This window comes from Oryzias latipes, chromosome 23 (genome assembly GCF_002234675.1).
Source record: "Oryzias latipes chromosome 23, ASM223467v1".
NCBI classification, from domain to species: domain Eukaryota; kingdom Metazoa; phylum Chordata; class Actinopteri; order Beloniformes; family Adrianichthyidae; genus Oryzias; species Oryzias latipes.
In genome coordinates, this window is record NC_019881.2 from 14,158,445 (window position 1) to 14,176,311 (window position 17,867).

General features: G+C 37.5%; 1 protein-coding gene across 13 annotated transcripts in view; it reads right to left on the minus strand.

The window, feature by feature from the left end:
• Positions 1–17,867, minus strand: part of LOC101162174 (ELKS/Rab6-interacting/CAST family member 1) — a 123,194-nt gene that overhangs the window by 85,099 nt on the left and 20,228 nt on the right. For 7 of the 13 annotated variants that reach the window (XR_002293071.2, XM_020714177.2, XM_020714183.2 and 4 more), the window contains 8 exons: positions 10,510–10,766; positions 10,259–10,430; positions 7,260–7,334; positions 5,783–5,938; positions 4,739–4,831; positions 3,327–3,494; positions 3,083–3,250; positions 348–485 (listed from right to left, as the gene is read on the minus strand). Coding sequence is in view for 10 of the 13 variants with exons in the window: in XM_020714177.2 (XP_020569836.1) it covers positions 348–485; positions 3,083–3,250; positions 3,327–3,494; positions 4,739–4,831; positions 5,783–5,938; positions 7,260–7,334; positions 10,259–10,430; positions 10,510–10,766 (1,227 nt within the window). In the remaining 3 variants the exon portion in view is untranslated. The remainder of the gene's footprint in view (positions 1–347; positions 486–3,082; positions 3,251–3,326; positions 3,495–4,738; positions 4,832–5,782; positions 5,939–7,259; positions 7,335–10,258; positions 10,431–10,509; positions 10,767–17,867) is intronic. The other 6 variants (XR_002293073.2, XM_020714178.2, XM_020714182.2 and 3 more) reach the window with 2 other exon arrangements.

The window sequence follows — 17,867 nt, forward strand, 5'->3', positions numbered from 1 at the left end:
CCTAAAGGAGATTTAGTTTGTAACATTATCGCCTGTAATAGTGTAAAAACAAAATGCAGATGTGTTGCTGGTTATTTTCCCAGAATCGCATTCAAGTTCCTTTAAAAAAACTGCATGAAGAGAAATAAATTTTATTTTTCAGACCTTATTCTGGCTTCTTTGTTTTGAGCCATTTGGCCTTATTAAGCTTTTTTTCCCCAATATAAGTTGTAAATACTTAATAATTGAACAGTTATGATGAATTCAAACATGTCAGTCAGATCAGCTTGTGGGTGGTCGGTGGATTTGCTGTCAGGTTGCATTAGTGCCACTTTGCTTCAGTGGTCTGGTAAGGTCAGAGGATGTACCTTCTCGGCCAGAGCCTCCTCCAGTGTTCCCAGTGCGGTGTCTGTGTTGGAGGTGTCCGTCTGCAAAGACTTCACTCTGTCTTTCAGACCGCTCAATTGCTTCTCTTTATCTCTCAGCTGATCCTGGAGGTTTTCAATCTGCAGAGGACAAGCGCTCGTCAGTTGCAGGCAGTTTAACTACAGATGATGACATTCTGCACAGTAAAACCTCCTAATATTTCCACGTTTTACAGCCAATAGAGGACATTATTAACACATTATCGACTGTTATTTTGGAAAGTTAATAAATTTTGATTTCAAATCACTAATAAGATTTTTTTTAAACTTTCAAATGGTGCCACATTGGTGAGGAACATAAATGTTTGTGATAAAAAGCATCAGTGTATCTCACAATCTGCTGGAGAGCGTGTAAATAGAGAGCTCTCAGTGATGGGGAGGGAAATGAGGCCAGCTTACTCCCCGGCAAGACTCAAGAGGTGGTTTTCTAATGAACTCCTGCCGCTCTGCAGAAACATTTGTCCCAGAAAGCCGACCTGCGTTTTTGATTTTGGCTAAAAATCATCAACATGATTAAAAAAAACCCACTGGGAATGCTTTTTAAATAGCTCAAAAATATGATTGGAGTGGGACTTTAAAAATAATGACCAAATCCTTTCTGCTAACAGAAAACAACTTACTTTTCTGTTGACTTATCTAGTGAAAAGAAACAACACAGTGGCTTATTAACATCTCAATCAGGAAGCTGGGCAGCGTTAGGCAGAACCATGGACAACCAGAAGATGCTGGCATCGCCTGCTGGTCACACACTGCTGTGGGCATGGCAGGCCATTCTTCAATCAACATTTGTTTTCAGTCAGCCAGCGTGGTTGTGTTGGTCACTCTGGCATGAAGAGTACACCCATGCTCTTCCCACAACCGTTCAGTGGGGTTGAGGGCAGGCAACTCCATGCTCTCCACACCCAAATTCTGGTGGTAGTCTCTGATTAACCTCACCCCGTGGTGGTGAGATTTGTCATCTGTGAGGCCAGAGTCAGGTTTTAGGCCCTGGATATGTGGGACTGCTGCTGGAGTACTTGATTAATGTCACTTTGGGGTTCACAAATCTCAAAACGAAGGTCAATAGAAACAAAAACAAAAGTGTTGGCAGAATTTAAATTGGTGAAGCACTTAACTAACTCCTTTTTTGCTTTTCTTCTTTACTTCCCCTGCTGATAAAAGATGTTTAAAGCAAACTCAGAAGGCCCAGCAAACAAAAACCCTTCAACCTCATGTCTTTACTTCTGTTTTTTTGCTACATCTGTAAACTCGAGATTCAAAACTGTGGACAAAACTGAAAAATGCCTTATCTGATTATATTTTAAACAATTCCTGCTGGCTTCGTATTGCCATTTCTTTGAGCAAGCACAGACATTAATTTCAACTAGGTTTGAAAAAAAAATGCCTAAACAAAATTCCAGGATGACAATAAAAAACCTGAGCTTGTTGAATCAGGATCACGATCCCAAATTTGCCATCTGTAACCCTTATCCTTATCCTAATCCAACCCCTTTTCTTCTGTCTCCTCCATCCTCTTGCGTCTTCTCAAATTAATATTCAGTTAAAACCCTGTTTCAGCAAAAATAACTGAAGGACTCGCTCGTCCTCTCCAAGTGTGGGTGTGTTGACAGAATTTCCAAAGCAAAATCTTTTTTGAAAGTCAGGTTTTAGCAGCAGGGCTAAGGTTAGAATGAGGTTTAAGCCTCGGTGAGAAGAAGTATAGAAGTACAAATATACTATGGGGCGAGGGAGAGAGGTGTAGATTACAGATCTCGATAAGGAATATACCGCTGTGTCAACTTTGTGGTCTTCATTAAGCAGCGGATGAAGCAAATGGTTCAAGCAGCACAGAAATAACATTTAGGGGGGGGACAGAAAGTTCATGAAATTTCTAATTATGAGAAACTCTGGGAGGTAAAGGCCAAAAAAAAAAGGGAGGGGGGGGGTAAATGAAGAAATGTAGATTCAACGAAGGAGGCAGCAGCAGCATTTCCCACTCCAACACTGGACTGTATTCTATTTGAAGACAGCCAAGGTCATCATTTATTAAAAGAGGAACTCATTAGTATGCGTCTGATTTTAAACACACTCTGGCTGTCTCCTTCCATTTCCTGTCATGCTTTTTGTCCTTTCTACTTAACAGTATGTCTTCATTTCAGCACTTCTTTTAAATTTTCAAGATGCAACAGGTTGACAAAAAACATAAAAGTCTAAAAGAATAATTGGGACATTAAGGTACTAAAGTGTAAACAATATTTAAAAGCTGCTGCTGAATTTAAAAACCAGTAATAGCAGTTATTAAAGCAGACTTCTCTATATTTCCTCTTTAGATTTTTCAATCAAGATGATTTAAAGGAGACAAAAGGCGTCAATTCAACTTATCCACTTAACTGACACCTTCACCATGAAGATATCCATAAATAAAATCAGATTTAGTTTCATATTCATCAGTTGTCTCTGATTTCTCATTTAAGCTTCAAAGTCTGTCCTACACCACCATCTAGTGGTTAAAATATGCATGACACCCCTTGGCAAGCTTTTTTATTTGACCAATTTATTTAAAAAAATCTGTTATCAATGTATCATCAGCTACATAGAAATGTAGTAGAATGATGGTTTCCAAACTTGTAAAAAAAAAGAAATGAAATACAGGAAAATTGACCGTGATGAAGCTGATGCCTAAATGAAGGGCTTCTCACCTTCTTCTGAAGCACATTAACTTTGCGCTCCTTGACGTCCAGCATGTCTTTGAGATCAGAAATCTCCCCCTGCTGGGTGCTTTTCTCCTCTGTCAGCTCTGATATCTGCTGACTCTTTTTAGAGAGGAGAGCTTCTTTTTCCTCCAGACGAAGACGCAATGCATCCACCTGAGCACGCACACATGAGGGTTATCAACATTTACAAGTGAATTATCAACAGAACACGGCATTTTTTAAGTGTCACCTCAGTCTGTAGTATAGCAGCTCTCTGCTCCTTGGCAGTGAGGGACTCTTTCAGCACATCCACATGCTGTTTGCTGTCAGAAAACTGGTTGTTGAGGGTCTCTAGTTTGGTCCTAAGAGCAAGCAGCTCGCTGTCTTTACGACCTAAGTCTTGTTTCGCTTGGTCCATCTGAAACACACACACACACAAAAACTCAACTATTTTAAGATTTTTTATCTTGTCCCCAGAATGTGTATACATGTCTGCAAGCTCTATGGAACCTGTTTTTAAAAATTACACGTTGAACCATAATTTTCATCCCGAAATGCTGGTTAGTCACACATGAAAATTAGCCCAGTAATACTTTACTATAAATCTATGATTGAATTTATATGAAAAGTTTGAGTCCATTCTTTTGTTTAGCCCAATCGACTACAAAACAGCCCCCCTAGAAATAAGCAAAAAGTTCTTAAAAATACAAATAAAAATTTAAAAATCTGCCAATGGGGTAGAAAAAATGGTCTCATTAAGATTTAGTATTTTAAGAAAAAAACTTTCAAGTTACACGTTATCTTAAACTGACATTATTTGCTATTAAAAACGTTTATTAATACGATTATTTTTCTTGCAAGACAGAAATTAAACTTTTAAAAAATTTCGTTTTTGCACAGTAGATAGAAAAAAACCTCTTTTAAATATGAAGCTAAAGGAATGGACCCAAACCACAAACTCTTTTCAAAATAAAAGTACAGAATTTTAACAAGCAAACGGATCTATAGCGGTAGTCTACAGAAGTTTCATGCAAGAAGAAGGGAAGCAAGTTAGGTCAAACCAAAGCTGGACATAGCTGGATTCTTTAAGTGAGTTTGCAGATGCACCACACAGACTGTCGAAGCAACAATTACTGTCAAAAGCCACAGATCACACACTATGCAGGTTCCTGCAGAGATGATTATGTGATTTTATAAGAACAACAAAAAAATGTTCTTTTTTTGACTTTCTTATAATTAATTAGATTAGTTCATTTATTAGGGACCAATTCGTTCCAAATTTTATATTAAATCACTATAAGCAACAACAACAAAAATGAGACCAAAGGTAAAGATATTACGAGCTTTAAACCCAGAGTTTGGGATAATCCTCAGACAAAAATTATATGAATGCTTTATAAACTCAAGAAGATTCAGTAACAGTGTTAACGAAATAATAATATTATTTATCCTCTTCTAGCATAAAAAAGAGTTTTTCTTTTTTTCTTTGCTATAAAGCTTTCTAAAGAGGTGTGGTTTGTTCTGTGGACTTTTGAGTGTCATGGTTGCTTCCTGCTGTCTGAGCTCGCCGCGCTACAGGGTTCTTCCAGGTAGAGGCCTAGAATGGCATCAGCTCATTGGAAAGACAGAAAGAGAGAGCAGACACAGAGGTGCATCTCTTACTGCAGACACCTCCTGCTGAAGCTCACTGGCTCGCTGCCTTAGCTCCTCCCTCTCTGATTGGCTCTGACTTAGTTCTTCTTTCAGCTGCTCAACCTAGCAGGAGATGAGTGCGTCACGGGTTTTTTTTTCCCATCACCTCACCTTTGTGTTTTCTCATTTCTGAGGTCCTCTCATTTGGATAATTAAAACATTTTTCAATTACAGATTCTGGATATTAAGTAAAATCTAAAACTTCCGAAAAAGAATTTTACATTATTTAACATCTTAATCAGGGAAACTTTTTAAACGTATGGATAATAAAGTACTTTTAGTCATATATTTGTAGTTAAAAAAAAAAAAAAAAAAAAATATATATATATATATATATATATATATATATATATATATATATATATACGTTTGTCAACAGAGAATAATAAACTCTTCGCAAAAACTATGAACCGCCTTCAAAATCCAATTTTTGAAGTTAAAAATCATACTTAACATTTAAAAATATGAATACAATTTATATATATACTATATAAATAAAATAACTAAAACACACTATTCTATATATTTTGTATGCTTTTTGAAAATGCATGATAAATCACTTGATAAATTATTTGATTTAAACCAAAAAAACTTTTAAAGTGTTAAAACTCTATAAGAGAGACTCATATCCGCATAATTTTATTAGTACAGCAAATTTACCAGATGGAAAAAATCCTTTTCTAAAAGCACAAAGTAGTCCTGAATATATTGAGAAAAATGATTTAGTTAGCTGTCTGAAAACCATGAAAAAGATAAGAAATTATACTTCACATTATGACTAATTGTAGGGATTTTTTCTGCATTTCTGACTGAAAAAGGACTTGAGATTTGCCGCCCTGCTGATAAAAAATGTTAAAACAACACAAAACATTGAGCAACATATAAAAAATATAACTCAAGTAATCCATGTGCTCATTAAAATTCAACAGTAACAAATTTCAATCGATAAAAATGTTCGTGTTATTATCTGGATGTATTAAAACAGAAAGCGCTCTGCTTGTCTGCATTGATTACCTTGTTTTTCATGAACTTTGAGTGGGATCTATAGACCTCCATCTGCTTGATCTCCTCCTCCCTTTCTTCACTGCTCAGGGCTCCGTTGGACTTCAGCATCATCACCTCGTCCTCCAGCTCTCTCATGCCTCGCTCCAGTGAGCTGATCTTTGCATCCTGCCGGGCAAAATGCAGAAATGTGCAGAGAGAAGAAACCAAGTCACATTCACTTCACCTGGCTCTAGAAACGAGTAGCGAATAGAAGAATAAAGCCCATTCTGAGCCATGAGCAGCTCTGCAGAGTTTTGAGACTGAAACATGAATCCACAGACTTAGTGCTTCAGAGTTTACAGCTTGGAGAAGCAGTAGAAAAACAAGAACCAAGTTAGGTTTCTAAACAGTTGTGTATCAGCTATTCAAAGAATTTTTTATAAAACAGCGTAAATCCAACAATTCTGACAAAAAGACAAGCTAAAAGGGAAATGTATGGAAGCTAAGTAAAAAAATGCATTATTTAAAAATATAAGGAATGTAGCTTTTAGCATTTATTTCAAGGGATGATCCACAAGGTTATGTACAGACTCTTCAGCTCAGTTACATCATTTTAATAACGTTTTGTGTTGTTATTAAAAAAGTAAGACTGGTGCATGATCTATGGCACCCCGCGCATCATTTATAAAAATTGTAGATTTTAGATTAAAAAACAAATGATCTGCAATTTCTTTTGGAGTAAAGCTTTAGTTAGATTCCTATTTATTGATTTTACTGGCTGTTACATGACAAAGAAATCCCCAAATAAATGCAAAAAAGCATCAAACAACATTGTAAAATACAAGTTGACTGTGTACAAAATGAAATGCTTTTCTTTAATAAATACACAATAATAATGGTATTTTTAACCAGTAAGCACAAACACACCATAAAATTCAAACTCCATGCCCTTCTTTTACTGTGCCATTTTTATGTCTATTATATTTGAGCCAAAGTGAACCCACAATCGCTTGTTGTCTTTGTATGTGTGTTTGTATTTTAATGGCAGATAAAGACCAAAAGAATGTTCACATAGGTTTCTGTCAATCTATTGATTACTAAACCCACTCTATTCTTGCTCTGGGTCAAGAGGATGCTGGAGTCTACCCTGCCACTGAAATGCAAAGGGAGGTCGCTCCCTGGACAGGTTCCATTGGATTCTGTTGTTAATGTAAACACTTAAGAGACACTTTCATATTATTTATAACATTTTAGTCTCTGATTGACATTTTTGTGTGATGAAATATATTTGAAGCTGGTCAATAAAGAAGTAGCTAAATATCTGAGTTTGATGTTCTGATAAAGCCCTGCGACAGACTGGGGACTTGTCCAGGATGTCCCCTGCCTTTGCCCACAAGTGGCCAGGATAGGCTCCAGCAGCCCAGTGTCCCCGGAAGAGACAAAACGGGTTTAGAAGATGGATGAATAAATGAATGTTCTGTTAAAATAGTAAAAGAATCAATGTTACCTTCATTTCAATGACAGTCTGCAAGGCCTTGGTCTTTGTTGACTCGGGAGCTGCTTCGTATCTCCTGTGCAGCTCCTGGGAAACATAAGCACCATGATGGTCAGTGGACGATGAGGAAGACAACATGGACGGATGGAGGTTGGTACGCAGCGAAGGAGGGGAAAGTCTGGGACCGGGAGAGGAAGCAAGAAGGGATGAGGGAATGGGATGGCAGGACGGCTGGATGGAGGGTGTTGGTCTTGGAGAGGGAGCAGGGAAGGATGGGGAGTACTGAAGTTTGGAAGGATGGACAGAAGAGGCAACAACAAAAGAGGGGAGGTGGGGAGGGCAGGATGGGGAAGTGATGACAGGATGGAGGGAATGTCTCCTTGGAGGGGGAGGAGGTGGTGCAGGAAAGGAAGAAGAGGAGGAAAGTGGGGTGTGGCATGATGGGGAGACTCGGGTGGATGGTAAGAAAGGGGGAGACACATGGAAAGGAGGTGGGGTAGACATGGAGGGAGAAGCAGGAAAGACAGGAGAGCCAGGGAGGAGAGGTTTTCCTTTGGGAGCATCGTTAGCTTTACGCCTCCTTGGGTCGATCCAGCCATCCCACATTGTTTGAACTGACAGAAATGACTGTAAGCGAGCTCAAACTAAACTGATGTTAATTGGCTTAATGATCTCAAGAGGCTCAACGTATCTGTTAAATAAAACATTAAAAAGGTTCAAATCAGACAAAAGAAGAGCTTTAAAAATGAAATCCAATCTTCAAAGTGTCCTCATGCAAAATGTAGTCTCTAAAAAATGAAGAGATTAGACTACTACATAGTTACATCGCTCATAAAAAAAACGTTTTCAATGAGTTCTATTTCAAAATAACAAAAGCTTAAAAAAAGTTTACAATTAAAATAAAAGGGAAAAGATCTCATCTGTCTGTTAGGTGTTAGTCCATCACAGCTCCGAAGAGAAATGAAGTAGGAGCAAACAGAAGAAGAAAAGGGAGGAGTGTAGTGGTAGATGCAAAAACACAAAAAGAAAGAAAAGATGGAGAGGAGTGCTGAAAGACAAGGAGGGAATGAAAGCAAAGGGGAGGACGGAGCAGTGCATGCCTCACTGCTTCTCTTTACAGACTAACAAAAAGTAGTACCGGTAATTCAAAAGCCAGAAAGCAGAAAACCCATATATGTGAGTGTCATAGTAGGGCCCTATTGCCAGAGGGCCTGGTAAAAATGCATACAGATATCTACTGAAGAGGTCTTAGAAAATAAAATAAAAAAGTTTTTAATCTATATCAGTTGTACTTCCCTGCTAAAATTGTTGAGGGTGTGTGCAATTTTGCTTCTTAAACTAAATACTTGTGGTAAGAATTCATATCTAGAGAAACATGTTTCCAGTTTTTCATGTAAATGTTGGACGTGTCTTTGTGTGGATGAAAAACACTGATTGTATTGTTTTGTGCTTTATTCTTGCCCTTAAATAAACCATTTCCAAATCCAAATCAATACAAGGGTAGCTCTAATGACAGACTTATTATTGTACTTTTCTTATAGAAAAAAGAATCCATTTATTTTAGATGTACTCATGCATTGCTGTACATAAACGTCCATTGCCTTTTTAAGATACTTTTATCAAAAGTGACCTACAGATTGCTTCTATTATTGGGGCAATATGGGTTCAGGTGCCTTTCCAAGGGACAGAATGACTGTGAGTAATACCTGGGAGACTTTCTGCCTCTGGTCGTTCGCCTTACGCTCACACTGAATGTGTTACTTCATTTTTTTTTCTTTTTTTTTCTAACACATCCTCAGATGTAAAGGAATAAAACTGATGTACCTGGAGGAAGATTTAAGATTATTGAGAGCAACTCTAGATGTTTGCGTTTCTACAATATCAGATTTGTTGCAATCATATGATGACTTTGACCTTATAATGTTTTATGTCTACAACCTTTTTTAGAGTTCATTTAAATGATTTTTATCATTTTCTTTGGCTCTGCCTTTCTTGCAGTATGTCATCCTGCATACCAACTCAAATATTTGCTGTGAGGCTGTTTACTGGCAGCATTTTTTGTGTGTGGAGCTACGAACAGCAGTGAGAGGAAGAGCGGGACTCTGTCACCTTCATTTGGTGAATATGCTATGCTGAAAACCTTTATAGCAATTAGAAAAACATGTTCAATAGCTTTAATCATACACAATTTTACTGAGTGAATAATATTTGAACACTATCAGGAACTTTATCTGATAATTTAAATAATAATCTAGAATGTTGAAGGTATACTAAAACATTAATGGACAAAAATGTTGTGAAAGTCAAAAGATAACATTCCGGACACATGAATAATTTAAAGATTTTAAAAACTGATAAAACTCCTGTTAAAAATCTCTGTGCTTATTTTAAATATAAACATAGTTTAGTGTCAAATACAGCTCAAACAAGAGAAATTTGTTCAGCAGACGCACTGAATAAATATGGATAAATAATCTAGAATTTTCATTTCTTTAACATAAAATAGAAAACATTTAGTTTTAACTCCTTTAACATCGTTTACTATCTCCACTCTCAACATTTTCAGGGGACAAATAAACATTGTAATTATATATTTGTATCAAAAAGGACTCTATTGAAAGAAAAAAGGAATAATAAATATTAGGAATTACACTTTATATTATTTAATCCTTATAAAATGCTAATATTTTTTGTTTGTTGAAAGAATAAATGTCAATGTTAAAATGATTTAAAATTGTTATATACTATGACCACTAGGGGGAACTGTTGAACAAAAAACTATTTTATAAGTTTAAACAAATAAACAAACATGGAGAAGAAACCATAACCAAAATGAATCAACAAATGAGAGGATCAATGGATCCTTTCATGTTTTTCTCTGAGAGTGCAAACAAAGAACTTGGGGGCTGCTGGCAGTTGAATCCAGCCTCATAGACAGTAGGGGCACTCATTCACATAGGAAGCGCTTTGGATCACAGTTTCTTTTTAAACAAACATGCAGGAAAACAAACCTCTCTAAGTTGAAGCATCTCTTTGTCTTTTTGCTCTAGCAGGCCTTCTAGTTGGTGGATTGTCATCTCTGCATCAGCGAGGCGCCTCGTTCTTTCATGGTCCTCCTCGGTTGCCCTTGACGACAGGCCTTTACTCTGCAACATTTCCAGTAACTTTTTTATGGACTCATCCCTATCAAACAAGAACAAAAGAACATGTCACACATTGGCAGTTAGGGGAGCTGCAACGTTCCTCACACGTTTGTGTTTACCTGGCAGTCAACGTGTGCTTCTGCGTGTCTATCCTCAGCTCCATTTCCTCTAATGTCTTTCTCAGGAGGAAGAGCTCTTTGACCTGCCGCTCATACTCGCCGTGGAGACGCAGGAAGTTCTCCTCTGTCATCTCTTGGGGGGGAATGGCTCGGTTTCCCAGGCGACCGGACTCTGAATAATCAGACTGGAAAAGTTGGTTGAGGTCGCGCTGGATTCTGAGCTCATCTTGCAGAGCCTGGATGGTGCACTGAAGATGCTGGAACGGGGAAGAGAAGTTAACAACTATGTGAGCACAACTGAAGAGATGAACAGTGTCATATAGAATCTACAATATCTATGGTGTAACAACACCATAGAACATGTGCTTAGGTCCAACATTATCATTGACCAGTACAATAAGAAAACCTTTTTTTTTACTATTCAGATTTTATAACATTTCTTTGTTGTCAATCATCTTTAAAGACCAACTATGATTAAAAGAAATTGTGTTTTTTGGTGTTTTTAACATGCTCTTATAGCATTTTTCTGATGAAAAATTGCATCTCTGGAGATTCCTCTATTCAAATCGTTGTGAATCAGGCCCCACCCACAACTCAGAGTTGAATTTCTGCCGCTCTGCAGGAACTATGTCCCAGAAAACGACAGTTTTTTAGATGAAAAAGGCACAATCATAAATAAAAGGCCACAGGGAACGCTTTGACACAAGATTTAAAACATGATTGTAGGGGGATCTGCTGGCTTTTTTTAACACTTTAACTACCAAACCAAGACAAAATCAACAATAAAAAAAGCTGCTGCCTATTGCCTCTGGGGAGTAATACATACAATCAATGTTTTTTAAGAATATGCTTTCAAAATATGCTCTACCGTTAGATTAAAAGAAGATGTTCTGAGGGGTTCTGGCCTAATCCCAGAACTAGCTAAACGAATAAAAATCTCCATGGTAAACAAGACTTTAAAGCAGGAAAACAGCATGATTATTATTTTGTCAGTTCAACTGAATCATCAACAACAACAGTTGGTTCATCCGTTTGGTCGATGTGTACTGAGCGTGTGCCGACAGGTCAGCATAACAACCATCTTGTCACGATGATCCGTCAATCACATTGGAAACGGCGTTTGTGATGTAGGAAGCAAGTGTCGGGTCACAGTGACGTCCTCGGACCGTTTTCCTTTAACATCACACGAAAGCCAGAAAACATTTCAAGAGATAAAAATCATCCCATCACCATCCCGCTGTAAATGTCAATTAGCACAAACATTTGATTGATGGAATGAGTTGAAAGAAAAAAAATGCACAATTTCCTGATTAAATAAAAAGTGAAAGAAATTCCAACGAGGCTTTGTGGATATACTGTATAAGATCGGGGACAATTAGATAAAACTGCAGAAATCATAGCTTTAAATAATCCCTGCCTAATGTCACTCGACAGGAGAGCAGCCCTCCCCTTTTGCAGCACGTTTAAATCTGCATTTGTACTACAGAGCCAAATGAAAGATGAGTAACAGGCACTTTTATCATCCTAATCACTTTCTGCCTTTGGAGGGAGAGCGTGGGCTGATCTGCTGACTCATTCAACAGCATCCCCTACTCACTTTTACACACACAGACACACATTCACATGATAGGTGTAATTTCCAGGACTTCCATGAAGACCACAAAGCAAGGGATAGAAAGCCTCCGTTCTTCTTCACTTAAGTATTCTCTTTTTTTTTTTTTGCACCACATCTATGACATTGGGAATTCGCATTTAAATGTCAATCAAGGATTCCACATTAATATTAAACACAGATTAAACAGTACTTTACCAGTAAAACTAATACTACAAGTATCTGTCTCCCTTTTGTATTTTATTTTATGATCTAACCTGTAGAAAGATACCTCTAGAAAGATACATATCCAAGATACCTCTAGAAAGATACATATCCAACAGAAAAACTATTCAGTTGAATAGCTGGTACTAATACACAACTTTCAGATTTTTTAATAGATAGTCAGAGATATGCTCAAAATAGATGTTTAGGCTACCATCACATAGGTTTGTGCAGCTGCATTCTTTCACTTTGACTTTGTGAAGTCACAGAAAAACAGTCATTTCTGACCTGTTGCAGACGAAATGGGATGTTTTTGGTCCTTTGTACATTTAAATTAACTGATCAAATCAGCATTGGAAACATTCAAACATAATATAAATACAGTTTAGCTTCAATATGTAAAAAGGATTTATACAAATATACACCTTGTGTGTCTAAAAATTCATAACCTTCTTTTGTAACTGTAAAATATGTTAAACACAAAAGGCCTTCAAGACCCACTCCAATGGAAATTGTGTTTTTAACATGTTATATCATTTTTCTCATAAAGGAGGACATGTTTTAAATAATTAAGAATAAAACTGAATTTTTAAGTACTTCTTTATTCAAATCATGGTGATTCAGAAGCAGCCGAAAAAATGTTGTGTAATTGTTGCGTCCAAACTACAATTGGCTGACCACAAGCTTCCTGCTCTGCTCCTTTCTGGTGCATCCACTTGCAGACCAGTAGATCTGTGTACGTCTTTGTTTTCCTCGTCTGTGCTGGCATCTGGCTCATCTGGATAGCTCCATAATTCCTCGCCATTTTTGTTGCCATGGGAATGTTATCTTGGGGTTGTGAGGAGCTGTAATCTAGCGGGATAAAGTGATTGATTGGATATTAGCGCAGGTCTACCGGTACTCTGCACCAATGGTCCCACCCACAACTCAGAGGCGTATTTCTGATGAATTACTACAGCTCAGCAGAAACTATGTCAGAGAAAAGGACAAACGTTTTTTGATTTTGGCTAAAAATGGCATAATAATAATTAAAAACCACTGGGAATGCTTTTACAATAGATGATTGGAGTGGGACTTTCAGCTCTGGACAGGACAGAGCTGAAAAAAAACAAACAATGGCAGTGCATTGCCGTAAACTGACTTTTAAGAAAATCCTAATAGTGTTTTTTGTGCTAAATCTGGCAGTCCACCCATACTGCAAAACAAGGAGGAAATACGCTATACCTATTAGGCATTGTGATTATCCTAATGATTATCTTAATTTATTTGTTTATTAAAATACTTTTTTTACACTACTATAAATGTAACTAGAAGGAACTGCATTTCCAAAAGAAAATGCAGGGTTGAATGCTATATTGCTGAATGAAAAGGATACTTAAAGGGTAATAATTGGCATAAATAAATACATAAATAAAAGATCAAAGTTGACCATAAATAAAAAGAAAACAGCACAATAACAAAAAATATATTTTTGTGAAAACTGCCAGCGAGCTTTTGCACCAAGGATTCCCCATGTATTTGAATTTAGGCAAAAATCCTAGAATATTGTGAAAGTTTGAAGGACCAAAAGTCATAGCTGGAAAAAGCTTAAACAGCTGAACATTTTAATAGTTAATGGTTAAAATAGCTGAAAAATGAAAAATCAGCGGCAAAAAATGGTGGAAGATACTATGATAAACAAATAAATAAAGAGAAACAGGAAATCAAATAGAGGGTACATTAGAGAACCTGCTTGTTAAACCAACCTTGCTCAGACCTTTGACCCTAATGAGTGAAATGACAACAGATGTGTGCATCTGTGTTTACGGTCTGTACTCAGAAACGCCTGAGCTGATGTCATTTAAGGCCGAGTGGTTTTTGGGATCAGATGAGAAACCAAAATCTTAGGGAGCTTTCCAAAGCTTATTAATTCATAAATCCTAGAGGTTTTATTTTAAAAGAAAAACAAAATCTTTTGGGACCAAAGCAAGAAAATATCCAGATGTCCAAAGCATCAGTAGTTAACACTCTCTTCTAATTAGTAGAGAAATGAAGTTTTATTTTTGTTGGTCATGTTTATTTGTAGGGTTTTCTTTGTAGGACAAATGGAGAAAAAAAAGATGTGCCCTACCTTAATGTGTTTCTTCACAAACAGCTGAAACAACTTCTTCCTCTCATTTATTTGACTGAAGAAAACAGTGTTGAAAGACAAATCAGTAATTTGGACGTCCCGGCTGAGTGAAGAGTTTTAAGCATCGTTACGGCCTTCATGTGAAGAATTCAGAACCTTAGCAGAGGACGCATACACCTCACACACTTCTACAACTGGAATGCAGAGCTGAGAAATGCCAGACCAGGATTAAGGAAGAAAGGAGGGAAAACCAAAGGAAGGGAGTAGAAACTAACACCACCACAAGAGAGGACAAGAAGGACGGAGAGCAAAAAGGAAATGTTTGGCAGAAGCAGAACGAGGAGCAGTGTCAGATTGGGAATGTGTACCAATGCAAGGCCTGATTTTCTCTTCTCGGTTTCTGCTGAATTGCCTTTGGCGCCGTGATCTTTGACCCTGACAAGCACTTCCTGATTCCACAGGAGACATTTCTATTCAAACGCAGAAACTCACCAGCCTCACATGCATGCTTCCAAACACACATAAATCTGCAGTGTGGCACATAACCAGATGCGCGCCAAGCATGTATAGTAAAAGTCGTGGATTTTTTTGTCACTTTTTTGGCTTCTGTCTTTGGCCTTTCACTCGTCTTCAGTCATGCTTCTGAAGTGCTGACTCTAAAAGACCTTTATCGTGATGGAGCTGCTGACTGAAGCTGCATCACAGACAGACGATGACATAATATTGATTACTAATTTTTCAAAAATCTTTCAGTAATTGCATTCGTGGTCTCACTTGAAAATATTTGTGGAAAAATAATAATGAAACAAGTAAAAGGTAAAGCCTTTTTATAAAAAAAAAACAATATTATATTGAGAAGAAGAATTATAAGGACTATATTAATGACAATAAATCTTGGTTAATTTCCAGTAAGCTGATTGAAAAATCTTTCGTAAACAGCACAGATTGCTTTAATAACTATTTACTGTATAATTGTGTTATTGCTGTGTTGATATAGTAAAATAATCTGAAAATGTTAAGGAAAAATGGGATAACGTTTAATTGTAGGCCTTGACAGTAAATATTGATGAGTAAGTCCTGAAAAATAAACATTTTAAGATTTTTTAAAGCAAAAAAGGGTCCAAAAATCTTGAAAGAGGCAATGTTTATATTCCAGTGTTACACCTCAAAAACATTTAAAACCCATTTTCTGATCCATTTTAAAAGCCTTTAAGTAGTATTTTAACCATGATTTTGCAGTTTTTAGCCAAAATATAAAAGTTGTTTTCTAGTTTGTGCAGAGTTGGTTCCTTAGAAATTCGTCTCTGCGTTGCGGGGGGACTGTTGGTGCAGAACAACCCCGCCCCCCTTACACTCTGTATCAGAGCGGCCCGCCCAGCCAGCGTATTTTCTATCAAGAAATACTCAGAAATCCAATTTTAAGCTTAATTTTCTTTAGTACAAGCCCTCCATCATCAGAGAAATGCCACAACATGTTAAAAAAACAAAAATACAATATTCATTGGAGTGGGTCTTTAATTTATAAAACTTGTAAAAGAGGGTTTTACTTTTACAGATACTAGGAGCCCAGACATTTCCTTCAAAATTGTCCTAATTTCAAAGTGTTGTGTATAAACTGAAGTTTTGTTGCATTCGTTTTAGAGCTTTGGCTTTGTTTGTTTTTCTCAAATAAGAGCATCTATGAGTAAAAGGAAAAGAAACGGTGTCTGTATACTTTCTAAAAATGCATTTAGCATTTTCAACCTGACCCTTGGAGACGTGCCGATAAAGAAAACCTAATAAAACATGTTAGCAAAAATACACTTAAGTGATACCAGATGAGCAGCCTGCATAATGTCTACCAATATTTTGCGAGAAAAATCCGACTGTGACCGCAGTGACAGTTTTTCCGACCCCCTTGTCATCTCTCCTTCCGGCCAATGCTCATGTGTCGTTCAATATTAACATCCCTGCGTTATTACTCCTCCGTCTCATCCCTCGCTCATTCCGCTCTCTCTGCATGAGTCACGCTTCCTCTTCAGAAACAGGCAGGCACGAAAAACACACACTTTCAGAGCAACACATGCAAAGTGCACGGTAATGCCCACACGTGGAGACTCGCACATGTGATGGTGGAGTCAGGGGGGTCATGCTGTGCATGCGTATGTGCGTGTTATTTGTGTTGACCGTGAGGGCTTGGAGAGGCAGCAGAGCCCACTCAGGCATTAGGCAACAGGCAGATTAACACAAACGTGTGTCTTTCTTCTGAGGATAAAGATGAAGATGAGGAGCATAGAGAATAAGTGGGGGGAAATGAAAAAGGAATAAAGATAAGAGGAATCAAGGGAGCGTCTGTTTTTAGCCAATGATGAATGCAGGTGTATTTCAAAACGGAAGGATAAGCCAAAAAGAACAAAGGTAGGAGAAAACGGCAGAAGTATTTAACAAAAATGCTACAATAATGTTTAAGAAACAAGGAGAGAAAACAGGTTTTTAGAAGCTATTAGAGAAGCAGAAGAATAGTGGGAGTGGCCAGAATGTAATTCTGGTCATACCCCAACAGTTCGGCCCAGACTCACTCCTTATATAGAAAAATGAGGAAACCACACACACACAAATGCAAAAAGAGAAAGTGACTGCAGGAGGAGGGAAAAATGTTGCAAAATCACAGCCTCGTGTGAAAGCAGACGCTCTCCTTCCCTTCAGTTTCACAGCGCTGTTCCGCACAATGGTAAACAATGCGCCTTCTCAAGTAGGGCTGTTCTCTCTCTGCATTGAAGTTAAAGTTTTATAAGCCTCCCGAGTTTCAAACTGCCCTGGTTTTTTTCCATCTTCCTATTTGGTGGAATTTTCTCAGCATGCGTCACACTTGGCGTCTCAGAAACTGCTCCTACACCTTCTCCTCTGCTCATTCGCTGTTTTCCTCGCTGCCATCCTGCTCTGTATTTACCTTTTTACCCCTCTCCCTCCCCTATCTCTGCATTCTGGCTGAGTAAACATACAGGTTTGAAGACCATCTGTTACCAAGGAGAATTCAAGCGTGAAAAACCTTCCCAGACAAAAACGCCACACACATGAAAACAGCAGCAATACATATTTATTTTCATCTTTTTGGCAACTTAAAAAGGTAGAAAGTATGAATGTCTTACATGTAAACATTTTTACAAAACAAGCCTACGAATAAGCTTGACGAGGAGTTATGAGGGGATTAGGTTTTGATCTTTTTTGCTTGATAAGAAGAAAAAAATACTTTAAAACTTGGAACCGAAACAATTTTATTCTTGGTCACCGTTATACCCCTGTCAACTTCATAGAATAAGCTTCTACAGAAGATTTCATGGGCCTCCATGAAATGAACACTTTACATTTTCTATACCAAATTTGACCTCATCGTTGGCATCTAACAGTGTTGCCCTACACTTTTCTATGCAGGAGTTTTGAACGCCGAAACCT